The following is a 15,750-nucleotide window of genomic DNA, read 5'->3' as shown; positions in this document are numbered from 1 at the left end:
AGGAGTCAGTGGGGAGGGATTTACACAGCCTTTTCCCTGACCGAGAGTATTTCTGCTGGTTTTCCATGCCATTGGTCAGAAGACCCAGTAAGAGGCACACTGCACCCTCCCCCAGGTCTCCCCCTCCTCGTTCTGAAGGCACATTCAGATACTAACCCAAGAATGCTGCAGTCGTTCAAGACTACCCAGCTTGTAATGGACAGAGCATTTCTAAATCCCTTCCTGGCTCTCCACTTGCATCTCCTAGGACTCGGGGTGACCCTGCTAAACAGAAGACCAGGAAAACGATCATTCTCAAGAGGATTCCCCAGTGAGATTTCCAATCAGCAGCTGCCCAATCACACAGAGAGTGTGTGAGGAAGGGTTATTACTAAACAATGACATATTCACAAATACATTTAAAACTGTGAATTCCTATGCTAAATATGAGATAGTGAAAGAAAGTTGGTACAAAGTATTCTAATCTTCCAATAACTGTAAAGCCAAATCCACAGTAAGACCATTCACAAAAGATATAATTTAGCAAAAATATAATAATAATGATCTTCAGTATTTCATAGATGTGTGTGTGTGTTGTAACTATAGTGTAGCAAGCGGCACTCTCCCTCTCTCCCCACTATAATAAATCATGTCATATTATGTGAATTCGGTACAAAACAAAGAGGTAGAGTACCAAAAGGATATATGGCATCCAATTTTATTGAATACACTTGCCTAAATCACTGCTATTTTAAAACAAAAATTCCTGATGCTAAATCTGAAGGTCAAAAATCTTCTGAAGGTATCAGATTTGAAATGCCATATAATAGTAAGAATAAATCACATTTCTGGAATAGACAAGCCAATATAGAATCTGTTGTGCAGGGGTGTGTGAATTTATCTGATACACAGACCTTAAAATAGGCCAGATAGTAAGTCTGGCTAATAATAATTTCAAGGTCCCTGCCTCTACAAGGTAAGGGCTAAGGTAACTGCTGATTATCCCTAGTACTTACAAAGTGATAACAGATAAGCCTAATAGGATTTGAATTTAAGTAGCTTTGATTCTTTTCCCTCCCTCTTCCAGCTCTGTGAAGTGGAAATTCTGTAGGCACCAATAGAAAAGGCACACTTCAGACTCAAGGCATGCCCTGATGATCAAGCACACTTACCATACAATCCTTCCAGACCAGATCAGAGCATGCAACTATGCACCACAGTAAGCTGTCAGAGACCTAAATAAAAATGCTGGCCACTTTGTTATAAGAATTTCTTAAAACAGGAATAGTAGTACTTCTGATCAATTTATTAGGAGACACACTAACCAATGGGCCTGGAACTGCTGGCCCCATGGAATAATGATCTGATTCATGACAAAAAGCTAGAAAATTCCATGTGTTCAGTTATTAATATACAGCATTTTTGCTAAATCACTGGCACTTTATGCGTGTGCCTACACACACGTGAACCATGTGTGTGTGTTATTTCTTTAGTGCTTACTATAGACCAGCTACATTACTAGGGACCTGAGATAAATGCTGAAGAAAAGAGACATAAGCGTTGTCTCCAAGAAAATCCAGTCTAGTGGAGCAGTGCTTCTCAAACTTTTAACATGCATTCAAATCACCTGGGGATCTCATTAGTATGCACTGTGTCTGGGGTAGTGCTGAGATTCTGTGTTCCTAACTACTCCCTTTTAATGCCAATGTTGCTGGCATTTGAGTAGTAAGGTACTGGAGGGCATAGATATTACATTCCACAAATAAACAATTATATGCTTACATTTGTGAAAAGTGATATGAAGGAAAAAGTGCAAGGATCCATGAGATCAAATAAAGTGGGGGACCCCATATATACTTCAGGGCTTGGTGAGGGGTTGTTTAAGCCATAAGCTGAAGGAGTTTAGAATGTGGCCGACTAAGTTATTGAGACCTACTGTAGTGAATGCCACATGCACCTTTGGTGTCTTTGTGCCTGAAGGTATTTTACTGGACACCAGAGTATGCATGACCTAGCTCAGGAATTGCTGGAAGTGCCTAAGGCCAAATACCCTGGAGCTACTTGCTTGAGGGACAGGAGTTTGTAAATAAATACTGCAGCTTCACCACCCATTGGTGGGACACATTTAGTTGGGTTTCATAGATTCTCAGATGGTTCCCTGCAATATTGGCCCCTAGTTTCCCATAGCTATAACTCATATTAACTTCCCTGTCTCATTCCTTGCCAATGACTTCTGCCTCTCCTCCAAATAAATTAGTAGCTCCCAAATCCTTGTCTCAGGGTTTGCTTTTGAGGGAACCCAAATTAAGAAATCAACCCTTTCAAAGAGGACAACAAACAGTGATGAAATATACATGCACTCGTCCATGTCTATATGTGTACATACACACACACACACACACACACACAACTAGGTTGAAGTCTAAGGGGGAAGAAAGAACACAGAAACCTAAAATGAGCACTGAGACTACTTACTTTTGAGCTTGGATATTTGCCACCAATCCTGTTGATCTTGAACTTTTGTTTTATAGCCTCATGGGGAGAGAAGAACAAATGTCTAAACCTGGTAGGAAACCAGGTAGGTTTGGTAGGAAACCTCCTACCAATCAGCTGAGCTACATCCTCAATGTCAGGGTAAACTAGAAGTAAAACTATCTCTCCTAATCTCAGAGAACAGCAACAGATGTTACCTTGGGATTGAACAGAGCAGGGAGGAAATACCCTAAAGAAGTAACCATAAGCTGACCCTGTTTCCTGACTCAGATGGTGGCTTCATGGTTATTTGTAAAACTGTACATAAGTATTTATGTACACTTCTATATGTACATTTTACTCCACAATTTTTAAAGATGTAATTTTTAAAAAATCTAACAGACAAGAGAGGAATGATTTCGGTAAATGGAAATCGTGTAAGAATTATGAGATGTTTTGGAGGAACAGAGAACAAGCCAGTGTGACTGGACCATAATCAACAAGGGGGAGAATGGTGGTGGATTCAATCATACATTCATTTACTCACTTGTGACAAGCCCTACCTTTTGGAGCTTACATTGAGTGAGAGACAGGCAAGACAATCAAATAAATGAACATGATAATTGCTATGAAGAAAAAAAACACGTTGGTATCATAGAAGGAGACTGGGGCTAGAGAGTTATTGGTGGGAAATGGAGATTGGGTTGCCTTGAAAGATCTCACTTAGGTGCTGGCAATTGAACTGAGACCAGAGAGACAAGAGGATAAACTAGGAAGAGGCATGGGAGCCAATACTTAGTTCTCGGTAAGGATTTGAGCTTTATTTTAGGAGCAACGGAGGTATATGCACAAGAGAGACATAATCAGACTAAGGTTCTTGAAGATCTTCCTGATGAGTCTATGAAGAATTGATTCCATGGGGTCCAGAATGATGCAGGCAGAACAGTGAGAAGACATTTGACAGGCGCCGACTAGGATGATCAAAGTGAAACATAAAACTACATCTATTCAAAGTACACTTTAGACTTAGAATTGAATATTCCTTACATATAACTCTGATAGAGACTCTACCCCCAGAAGAAAATCACTAATCACTGGGTCCTATCTTTTTGGCTACAATGATTGAGCAAATGACTGGCATATTACTGAAGCTTGATCAATCAGAATCTTTTCTTGGGGTTTTGCTCTGGAGCTAGAGGAGAAGGCTCTCCTTTAGTAGAATGTTATAAGGGTATAACATGAGAACTGCCAGTGATCTTGTTCAGGTCCTTTGAAGAAAGACAGAAGGAAGCAGGAGAGGATGCAGCCATGAAGAGAGAAGAGAAAGGGAGAGAGATTAAGACAAATCCTGGTGTGATTGAATCTCCTGGCTGCTGTGGTTTGGGCAGTATTCTATTCAACTATTGGAACTACTCCAGGATTTTCCCAGTTACGAATTATATAATTCCCTTTTGCATTTAGCTAATTTGAGTTGGATTTCTATCAATTACAATTAAAAAAAAAAAAAACCCTGACCCATATAAGAGGTGAGGAAGGTGGTGATGAGCATCTTAGGGGCTAGATGTACCATTTACTAAAATGATGAAGGCAAGTTGAGAACCTGGCTCAGGAGGCAGGAACCAAAGTTCTGTTTAGGAAATGGGAATTTGAAATACCTATGAGATATCAAATATTAAGTACATGGTGGATATATGAATTTAGAGCTTAGCTAAGAATGGAGTGTGGATACGTTTGGGCATCACTGGCATACAGATGATATCCGAAACCATAGGATGAGATGAGGTGAGATTACATGAGAGAGGGCATCCAGTGGAAAGAGAAAAGGGCCCAGGAGTAGGACCTGAAAAACTCCAAATTCTATGGACCTGATCAGATAGATGCCAAACTTTAACTAAAGAAAAGGTCTGCAACTCATGCACCATTCCCCCACCTCCATACAACTGTAGTTAAGTTTGTTTGCTGGATGATGTTAGCTAACCCTACAAGTTTCACCTTATTGTGATTGGTCAAAAAATAAAAAGTCTAGGTGAGAGGTGTGAGTGTGTGTGTGTGCATGTGTGTGTGTAACTTTAAAGTAGTAAGGCTGATTTTCAAGTGTAGTTCGTAAACTGGCTCTGTAGGCAATTTTGAAAAAATATCTGAGTAGTAAAATAAATATTTATACTTTAGAACTTGGTAGGCATTTGGATTATAACAAGCCTTTTGTGTGCATGAGTCATTCTTCCATTATTTCTTGATTATAGACTTGGCAATGGTCACATGTACTAATTCTGTAATGGCCACCAGAGAATCATTTTCTATATTACCTCCAGGGCCCATGGAACATGATTAGCACTGCCTCTGTTTAGAGAGCAGTTTAAATGAAGGAACTGAAATTTTAATGTTTTTTGAAGTTTCTTGTTTCTGTACTAAACCAAAAGAGTACCTGTCATTGTGACATACATTTCTGAAATGACTGACTGTATATAAATGTATGCAGATGACTTAAAGACAATGCCACCTAAAAGAAGTCTTTACCTATTCAGGTGTATATGAATTTGTTAGGTTATGAGTCTAGATGATCTGTTGGGTTAAGGGTCAAATCATATATCCTGATTAGAACATGTACATAATGATGATCAGAAGTTGTTTTCAGAAAATAAAATTACCAAATTTTATCATCCGTTAAGCACTTCGTGGACACTTGAGACTTAGAATTTAAAATTTACTCAGTTAAAAATATAAAGATATTGATCATTGATCATTTTGTTAAGGTCCAATATAGTTCTAAAAGGCAAAGAATCTTCACAATTCTTGGTCTCTAGCTTAGATTAGTTTCTGAACGCCATGTTCTCCTGATGGAATGTTGTCTCCTTTTCAATTTTCTCTGAAGTATTTTAATATATCTTTGGTGAACTCAGAAATATGCTAAGACCCAGATGTTGTTTTCTTTCAACAATAACAGAATTTATTCAGTGAGGATCGACAACTTTATAAATTTATGAGATTACTTGGGATGTGATTAGTGAAATTCTATCTTTCTCCATATTTGTTTCTGACATTTTAAAATTAATAATCAAATGAAAATGTGAACTAAACTTATTTTCCTTATATATTCTCTCTAGTTCTTTGGATGGGATGACCTTGTATAAATGAATGAACAAATAAATACCATACATGATTCTTAATAATAATACACAGATTGTCTGAAAAGTCTAGAAACATAGGGAAATATTTTATTTATTATGCTTTTTCAGATTAATAATTGGCTTAAATTTAGAAATGTGTTACCTGCAAAAGAATCTGGGGATCAAAGGGAAATATACTGACAATATTTCTTAAAAATATAGCTAGCATCTTAATTTTGTTTATATTTTACATTTTGGAACTCAGCGGCTCAGAGTCAGATTAATTGTAATTTTTGATTCATGTCATTCTCTCATCATTTGTCTAGATAAAGCCACTTTTCTTTATTTTGTTAATTATGTAATTATTGATTTTTTAATACTGGAATAACCACCTACAAAGCCACCATCCAAAACAAAAGCTAGAACTCTAACAACAGCCCGCATCAAATACTATTTCTCCTACTAGTCCATCCTCCTCCTCCTCCCACCCACCCAAAGGATCCATCATCACCCATTGTTCCTTTTATCTCACTGTAGTAACTATTTTTTCCTAAAAAAAAATACACAAATATATATTTAATAGTTTTTTGTTAATTTTACAAAAAGAATATCAGAATCTGTATAATTTTTTGGAACTTTTGTCACTTAACATTGTCTTGATAAGATTAATTCATATTGCTACTTGCAGCTATATTCCATTCATTTTGATTGCTGTATAATATTCATTGAGTGAATGTACCACAGGCTATTTATCTATCATCTGTTGCTGGACCTGTGGATTCATTCTGTTTTTTAATATGAACAGTGCTGCTATCAACATCCTTTTATATATCTTCCCTTGTACGTGTGTAAGTTTCTCTTGAGTATATACCTGGGCATGAAGGTCATAATGGAGTAAAGAGTATGTAAGTGTTCAATTTTAGGAAAAAAGAGCAGGCTTTTCCTAAGTTGTCACTCTCATCTGTAACATATAAGAGAGACTGTGGATCCACAGGATTGTCAGCATTTCAAATATTTGGAATCCAGTGGAGATAAAATGGTATCCTATTATGATCATGATAGCATTATTTAAAAATAAAAACATTCTGGGGATAAGGTTTACTTTTGAGGTGATCAGAATGTTTTAGAACTAATAGAAGTGATGATTGCCTGACATTGAGAATGTATCAATACTAAATACCACTGAATTGTACACTTAAAATGGTTAATTTTATGTTATGTGAATTTTACCTCCATTGGAGAAAAAAAAAAAAAAAAGGAACACAGCCTCTGGGTTCAGATGCCTGGGTTCATCCTTGCTCATTTGAGCACAAGCCAACTACGTACATGATCTCTAGATTTCAGTTTTCTTATCTGATAAATAGGTACATAAGTAACACTAACCTCCAACGGCAGCCATGAGCACTAAACCCACAACTGCCAGAATAAATATTCAATCAAGTGAGCTGTTAATAAAAAATAATAATAAATAAAAGAGTAATAAAAACAAAAACATTCCTTCATTTCTAGTTTTCTCAGGTATACTATACATTTCAGAATATGTTAGTGGTATATAAGTCAATACAAAGTAATTAATTACAAAATGATCTATGTGTTACTTTGAGCTAATTTTTTTTCTAACTCTTCTCTCACATCACTACAGGCATGGCCAGGACTATAATATGCAGTCATTATGGCCACTATGTTCTCTTCTAATATCCTACCTCCCTATAGGCAGAATGCCAGGAGGGGAGATCATGTATTTACTTCAAGTTTTTCAAGCATTCATTCTTTCTTACTCTGGAAACCTCACCTCATCTCAAGTGATTTTTAAAATATCTAAGAGGTTTCCATTGACTGCTTAGATTTGTAGAAGGTTTTATTTTATTAAAATATACAGTACTGCATAGACACATTTACAACACATAGTCATTACATTGCAAAGGTATATAGAGCTGGCCCAAGTAATTAGGTATTTTTAAAATCCATTTAATTAGATTTCTAGATTTTCATGTTCCTTTTTCATAAGACATTAACTTAATTTAAATGCAGAGTCATGTTTAAGGTGATTCTCCGGCATCTGTAATGAAGGACTAATGAATGTCGTTTAAATTGGGAAACAGCAAGGGTGTAGGAGAGAAATCCTGCTGCAGAACTCCACAGTCAGCGAAAGCAGGGTAAATGTGATGATAATTCCTGGTGTTTACTGTCATCTGTTAAAATACATGGAATTTCCAAGAGGAAAAGAAGAGTGAGAGTAGTGGTGAAAATGAGGTAGGAGCGTACAGATGTGATCCTGAATGAAACCTTCCTTCCCACCCCTCCTCACTAACCTGAACAGTCCAGTCCGTACAAGGGAGTTTAAAAGCGTGGTAGGCATTACCCATGGAGTGGCAACTTTCATTCTGATTACAGATATTTAAAAGCATCATGCATCATTAAGAGGGCTTAGCTGAAACTTGATGTATTTCTGATTGCAACTTATTCGGTCACTGTGAGCCAAGGTAGATAATAATTCTCTAAAATGATGCATATTGTCTAAATTGCTAACAAGAAAATCCTTTCATAGACAGTGCAGTGTTTAACTTTCCTTCCTTTATTCACCTTTAATTCCTCACTGCTTCCAACTGAGTTGAAGTGTTTGTATTAAAACAAAACACCCATTGGAACTGAAGAAATTGACTCACCTGTTTTTTAAGTTGCAGGGTATTTTTTTTATGGTATACAATACGCAGTATAATGTAATAAATATTTTCATTTCTTAAGGATATTGAACTCTTGTGTCCCTTAGAGGGGACTTACATACAACCTACTGCTACAAACATTGGCACTTAATCATAGAAGAAAATGACATTAAAATAGTTTAAGGATAACATCACACGTGGGGTGCTTGTTCTCAAACAGGCCATGATCTCATTTATATATGACCTAGAAGCTTGAAGAAGTTATGAATCAATATAGTGGTAAGGAAACCTAACATAACAGTTAAGATCTGTGGCCATTATTTTTCATTTAGGCCTAGAAATACATTTCCTTTCCTGAATGAACCAATAAGGCCATTTCAAAGAGAAAGAAATGGAAACGAAAAACAAACGTATAAGGCGAGCATTGACCTCAGAAGCAGGCTCTCCCTTTTAAGATACCGGAAAGGAACTGTAAATTCTTTGATCAGCAATTAGCACGCCTGGATCTCCTTCGACAGCACAGAGGAGCAGAGCCAGGAAGAAACTGGTGGTTACGTCGTGCTGCCTCTGGTGGCAAAGGGAGTTGCTTCTACTTCTCACAAGGTTTTTTTTACCCCCCCACAGTCGCGGTCTGGCGAAGGCTGGAGCCTTCTACACATTGCTGTGAGGCCAACTCCACCACCGCTCCGGACGAAGCACAATGGGCGGGCGTGGGCGCTCAGCAAGTTCCTCTTCTCCAGCCCTTCCTGCCAGTGTTCACCAAAGTGCTTTGGGATCTGAGGTTGTGAAACTCCCTGAGCAGGGAAAACGATACACTTCTTCCCAGTGGCGATTTTTCTTTCTTTTTCTCCCTCCTTAAACAGGGTGTTTGACCTTCTGGGCGACTGCGTTCCCTGTGCCCTGGCGCCAGCTGTGTTCCTGACGGCAGGGCTGCACGGGGCCTGGCAGAGCTCCGGACACATTTCCTGTTGAGGCCTAAGGGAGGGAAGCTGTTTGCTGCCAGGACCCTGACGGGAATTCTTGGAGATTGAGGGGACGGGCGCGGGGGAGTGGGGGACGGGTGGGGGGGCGGGGAGCCAGCTGTGGGGGGCGGTGACCGCGCTCCTGGGACAGCTCCACGCCCTCGGGCGGGTCAGATCCAAGCTGGGAGCAGCCGTGGGCGCTGGGCCTCCAAGATGAGGCCGGCGCTCGCCCTGTGCCTCCTCTGGCAGGCTTTCTGGCCGCGGCCCGGCAGTGGAGAGCACCCCACCGCCGACCGCGCGGGCTGCTCGGCCTCGGGGGCCTGCTACAGCCTGCACCACGCTACCTTCAAGCGGCAGGAGGCCGAGGAGGCCTGCAGCCTGCGCGGCGGGGCGCTCAGCACGGTGCGCGGGGACGCCGAGCTCCGCGCGGTGGTCGCGCTTCTGCGGGCGGGCCCGGGGCCCGGAGGGGGCTCCAAAGACCTTCTCATCTGGGTGGCGCTGGAGCGCAGGCGATCCAACTGCACCCTGGAGAATGAGCCGTTGCGGGGTTTCTCCTGGTTGTCCCCCGACGTCGGCGGGTCCGAAAGCGACACGCTGCAGTGGGTGGAGGAGCCCCAACGCTCCTGCACCGCTCGGAGCTGCGCGGGCCTCCAGGCCACCCGGGGAATCGAGCCCGCAGGCTGGAAGGAGATGCGATGCCACCAGCGCGCCAACGGCTATCTGTGCAAGTACCAGTTCGAGGGCTTGTGCCCCGCACCGCGCCCGGGGGCCGCTTCTGACTTGAGCTACCGCGCGCCTTTCCAGCTGTACAGCGCGGCGCTGGACTTCAGTCCCCCCGGGACCGAGGTGAGTGCGCTCTGCCCCGGGCAGCTCTCCATCACGGCCACCTGCACCTCGGACGAGGTCGGCGCGCGCTGGGACGGGATACCCTCCGGGGCTGTGCTCTGTCCCTGTCCCGGAAGGTACCTCCGTGCTGGCAAATGCGCGGAGCTCCCTGACTGCCTAGACGACTTGGGAGGCTTTGCTTGCGAGTGTGCGGCGGGCTTCGTGCTAGGGAAAGACGGACGCTCTTGTGTAACCAATGGGGAAGGACAGCCGGCCCCTGGGGGGACCAAGGTGCCCACCTGGCACCCGCCAGCCCCTACGGCCAGCCCCGTGCCGAAGGGAACGTGGTCACCCAGTGTCCGGGAGAAGCCAGGAGAGATACCCCATGGCCCTGGACAAGGCAGTTCAGCAACATCTATTCCCGAGATTCCTCGGTGGGGAGCACAGGGCACGACGATATCTACTCTTCAGATGTCCCCTCAAACAGAGGCAAAGGCCGACATCAACTCTTCAGGAAGCGTGATTCCCAAGTTTAATTCCACGTCTTCCTCTGACAATAGCCAGGCTTTCGATTCTTCCACCGTGGTCTTCATACTTGTGAGCATAGCGGTAGTAGTGTTGGTGATATTGACCGTGACAGTGCTGGGGCTTTTCAAACTCTGCTTCCACAAGAGCCCTTCCCCTCGGCCAAGAAAGGGGCCTTTGGCTTCCCCGGGCGCGGAGAGTGATGCTGAGGCCGCTGCTCTGAGCTCCAGTTCTACACATTGCACAGACAATGGGGTGAAGGTCGGGGACTGTGGTCTGCGGGACAGAGTAGAGGGAGCCTCGTTGACGGGGTCCTCTCTTGGCTCTGGTGACACATAGGGAAACGGGACAGCGAGCACTTCTTGTGAGCAGTTTTTCACTTTCAGTGAAAAGGGAAAAGGAAAAGAGGAACTTACTTGTGGGACTGACAATTCCTAAAGAAACTCCCCTTCCCCTAAATTCCCTCTTCTCCACTGAGGAGCCACATCTGAACTGGACACGCCTTCCCTGAAGATGGAGGAAGTGGAAGTGCCTAAGGGTGGTAGTACGGGGCCTGGATCCTACTGGGGAGAGGTATTTTCTTCTGTTTATTCTGGGGAATTTGGAGAGGTGATTGAACTTTTCAGGACATTGGAAGCAAATAGAGAATTTTTTTTAAATTTTATTTTTTACCAAATGGAAAGGAAAACTTCTGTCTACATTGTTCAGGCTGGGAGTATATTGGTTTGAAATTCCCAGGCAAAAAAATAAAGGATTGTTGGTAACCCAGACTCAAATATCATTGGTTTCCTGGAGGAGTAATTATTCAGGAAGAACTGCCGAGGGGCATGTTGGGAATAGGAACAAGAGCACCTCCTGCCTTTAGGTGGAGTGGGAAAGTCCTTGGAATGAGGAGTAGATCTTTAAGAACTTTTTCCTTGGTTCTTTTATACTTTACTTTCAAAGTCATTGTTACTTGTGTGCCCTGCTATAAATCCAGACTGTAGTGTTGCCAGAGTTGCTGGCTCTAGAAGCAAATTATAGTTGACCACCAATTCAAGTGTTTACTGTGTGTCCTTGCTTAAGGAAGCAAATGATTTGTGTTTTCCTCTTCCAGGGTTTCTGCTCTCCAGTGTAATGACCTCCCCAACCATATAGCCCTCTCCTAAGCATCAGCATGCTGATCCTCACTTCCAATTATGGCGATGTTAATCTTCAATTAAAACATTAATGCTAAGTACTGATTTGAAATCTTCTGGGTACATTAAAGCAAAAGTAAGCTGGATTTCCTCCAGAGTTGCTAGGTTCTTGTGCACTGTTTAACCCATGGAAAAATTTGAATTCCAAACGATTTCCTTCCCCCCCCCCCCAACCCTTAATGAAAGTGTGTGCAGTGACCATACCTGCCCATCCTGGAATAATTACCAGTTCACAAGATTCTACATGGGCAAAGGCATTAGGTAAACAGCTTTCCATAGGAATTAATAGTGTAAGAAATAAGTGGGAAATACAAATATCTATCATCCCGTTATGACTTGGGGTATTAGAAAGTTATCTAAATGGAGCATTCTTCTAAAAAACAAGACATAATAATAATCACTATCTAGTGGGACTGAGACCCCCTAGAAAATATCCCACTGCTATTAATATGCTTACACTTTAAAACTAAATGCTTGGGGGTTGGTGCATAGATAGAGATAGAGAAACAAGCTGAGTAACCGGGAAGATTGGAAACAGGAAGAAGTTTACACTATGATTTTCATAAAATCATTTTGATGTTCTTGAGTATATAATGTATTATAGATATATAAATAATATAGGGTATTGTAACATTAAAGGAATAAAGTAACAGGTGATTTGCTTCATATACTAAATATATGTCTAAATAGTTAAATTTAAATAAAATCACAAGTGAATTAGAATTAACAACCTTCAAAGGAATTTTATGTAAAGTCATTTCACAAACAAAACTAAAACCAGGTAAGTAAATGGCTTACCCAGTGTCCCCAGCTTGTTAGAGGGTGTCTCAGTCCACCTCAGTTATGGTGTTAATCTTTGCTGTTTACCACATGACCTCTCCATAGAGAAGGTAACTATTTGAATAGAATATATGGTACTTTCTTTTGTAAGTTGAAAAATAGCCTATCTGTAACTGAACTGAACTGTAAATTATCTATATCCAGAATTATCTAGAAGTATTTATATCTGTCTCTGTGTATGTGTGTACACACACTTTGTCTTAAGGTAGGGTGCCCTTGTATCATTGTTACAATACAATAGAGCAGGGGTCCCCAACCCCTGGGCCATGGACCCTACCAGTCCATGGCCTGTTAGGAACTGGGCCACACAGCAGGAGGTGAGTGGCAGGCAAGCAAGCAAAGCTTCATCTGTATTTACAGCCGCTCCCCATCGCTGGCATTACTGCCTGAGCTCCTCCTCCTGTCAGATCAGCGGCAGCATTAGATTCTCATAGGAGCTCGAACCCTACTGTGAACTGTGCATGCGAGGGATCTAGGTTGTGTGCTCCTTATGAGAATCTAATGCCTGATGATCTGAGGTGGAGCTGAGGCAGTGATGCTAGCACTGGGGAGCGGCTGCAGATACAGATTATCATTAGCAGAGAGGTTTGACTGCACAGAGACCATAATAAATCAATTGCTTGCAGACTCATATCAAAACCCTATGAGTGAGTGGCAAGTGAGAACAAGCTCAGGGCTCACACTGATTCTGCATTATGGTGAGTTGTATAATTATTTCATTGTATATTACAATGTAATAATAATAGAAATAAAGTGCACAATAAATGTAATGGGCTTGAATCATCCTGAAACCCATCTCCCCACCCCGGGTCCATGGAAAAATTGTCTTCCACAAAACCAGTCACTGGTGCCAAAAAGGTTGGGGACGGCTGCAATAGAGCATGCACCATTAACTTATTGTGCAACATGCCACTGATGGCGTTACAAATCTTGGGGTCCAAATGCCCTAGTGAAGAACAAGTAGGTGTCAGCTCAATTACTTAACTACTCTTCCCTGTTATTTCCCCATGTAAGTAGATCAGAAAAGAATTACAGAAAACTATATGTTTTCACATCTGACTTCCTGACAGATAGCAATTGCAGACCAAGCTCTGTATAATTTCCTTTGATTTCTGGCTATGACGTTTCTCATAAAATTTTGAATCCGTGGCAGAATCAGGCCAGCCAAGCATGATCTCTTAAGAGCTATCAGGTTAGTGTTCTTCCTCTGAATACTTCTCTACTATCGCTTCTTCATTATTTCTCCAACCTCTTTGAGGTTTATCCCTTTCTTACTTAAAACCCTTTGCCCCTGCACTCATCTCATAGCTGCCTGTTCAGTCATTTCCTTAAAAGGAAAACTTGGAACCTAAGTTACAGTCTTTCTCTCTAGCCTAAGTCCTGCTATCATCTTACACAATCTCCAGGTCCTCCTGTATGACTCTTCCAATGCCTGTGCATTGCCGTTCCTTGACTTCCTCACTTCTAATGAGCTCCACTGTATTTCAGCCTCCACTCCAACAGCCACACCTTAGCCTTTCAGATGTTTCTGAAACTCCTCTACATCTGAAATCACAAATTTAGACATTTGTGTCTGTGCACGCACTTGTTAAGAGATCTACTAAATCAGTCTTTAGAGATTGGGCTTTGAAATCTCTCTCTATAGATATGTTTTAACTTCAACCAGGTAATTCTGATATTAAATAAAGTTTACAAACCACTCTATGCAATTGTATGTATATACCTCAATACAAAAGTTTAATATTCTCTTCTCTCCATTCCCACTATCTGGCAGTGTCTGGAGCATAGTGGGTGCTTAATCAATGAGCAGAAGTACAGTTTTTTTATTTCAGCAAGTCTCAGAGGGATATTGAAGTGTCCTGTTGTAGCCACGTCCTCTTGACAATTTTGCTATGGTCTTGTTCTTCCACTTCTATGACACTTTTGCTTAAGCTTGTCCAGAATAGGATGAAGAAGAACAACTGTAAAGCTATGAAAAATGGTGAGGGGAGAGGTGATAAGAGCATGTCCCTCATTTAAAAGCATATTGTAGTGGTTAAGCCCCTTGTGGTGGGAGAAATTCTGAGCTATTAACAGAAATTTTCTCTTTACTACCTATTTCCCTAGAGGACCGCTTCTAGGACCCCCCTTTTATTGAGTCAATGATATTTATATCACTAAAAGAGGCTGTTAGTTTAGGAGCAAAAAGTGAAATTATTGCTTTTGAATTTCAAAATAGGTTTTTGACATCCATATCAGAGAGAAAATCTTGAAAGCCAAGGCATATTTTTCTGTTTCTGTTTTTTTATTTGTTTGTCTTCATAAAATAAAATGCAGATACAGAGAGTTACACAAAACAAACATATAGCTCGGTGAATTATTATAAGGGGAACACCCTTGTAACCATCAGACCCCCAGGGTCAAGAACAGAACTTTGCCAGCCACCCCAGGAGCCTTTCCCTGTGTCCCATCCCAATCACGGCCCCTTCCTCAATTCAAAAGTAGCCTCTATTTTGATATTTGTAGGAATCATTTTCTTACATTTGTATGGTTGTATTATGCAAGTGTGCATCCTTTGACATTGTATTTTAATCTTGCACAATTTATCTTTTCTTTTTATTTTAATGTTTTTAATTTAAAGTTTTCCATTCTGAAATCATTTCAGACTTACAAAATTGTTACAAAAATAGAACAATTCCTAAATACCCTTTACCACGATTCCACAAATGTTAACATCTTACATAGCTACCATGCTATTATCAAAATCAGGAAATTACCATTGATATAATGCTATTACATATATATATAAAACCTACATATATATGATAAATGTCTTGAAAATCACTTCATATCATTAGTTCATATAGATCTTCCTTACTCCTTGTTACAGCTGCATGGTATTCCATTGGGGGGATGTACCATGTTGTATGCACATCCTATGTATTTTTTAAAAATTTTTATTGGAATATAATTGATTTACAACACTGTGTTATTTTCAGATGTACAGCAAAATGAATCAGTTATACATATACATATATCCATTCTTTTTAAGACTCTTTTCCAATATGGATTATTACAGAGTATTGAGTACCATTCCCTGTGCTATATAATAGGTCCTCATTAGTTATCTATTTTATATATAGTAGTGTGTATATGTCAATCCCAATCTCCTAATTTATCCCTCCCCCCCTTCCCCCTGGTAAACATAAGTTTGTTTTCT

At 41.0% G+C, this 15,750-nt stretch overlaps 1 protein-coding gene across 1 annotated transcript; it reads left to right on the top strand.

Moving 5' to 3' along the window:
• Window positions 1-9,349: 9,349 nt before the first annotated feature.
• On the top strand, window positions 9,350-11,309 carry CLEC14A (C-type lectin domain containing 14A). The gene has a single exon (XM_036845048.1). The coding sequence runs from the start codon at window positions 9,397-9,399 to the stop codon at window positions 10,870-10,872; it is 1,476 nt and encodes a 491-aa protein (XP_036700943.1). The 5' UTR covers window positions 9,350-9,396; the 3' UTR covers window positions 10,873-11,309.
• Window positions 11,310-15,750: the final 4,441 nt, after the last annotated feature.

This window comes from Balaenoptera musculus, chromosome 2 (genome assembly GCF_009873245.2).
Source record: "Balaenoptera musculus isolate JJ_BM4_2016_0621 chromosome 2, mBalMus1.pri.v3, whole genome shotgun sequence".
Lineage (NCBI taxonomy): Eukaryota > Metazoa > Chordata > Mammalia > Artiodactyla > Balaenopteridae > Balaenoptera > Balaenoptera musculus.
The sequence above is the reverse complement of the archived record's forward strand: the minus strand, read 5'-3'. Positions and strand labels throughout refer to the sequence as shown.

What these genes read in the sequence shown, in the direction of transcription:
- CLEC14A (XM_036845048.1), top strand. Translation starts at nt 9,397, where the DNA reads ATGAGGCCGGCGCTCGCCCTGTGCCTCCTCTGGCAGGCTTTCTGGCCG.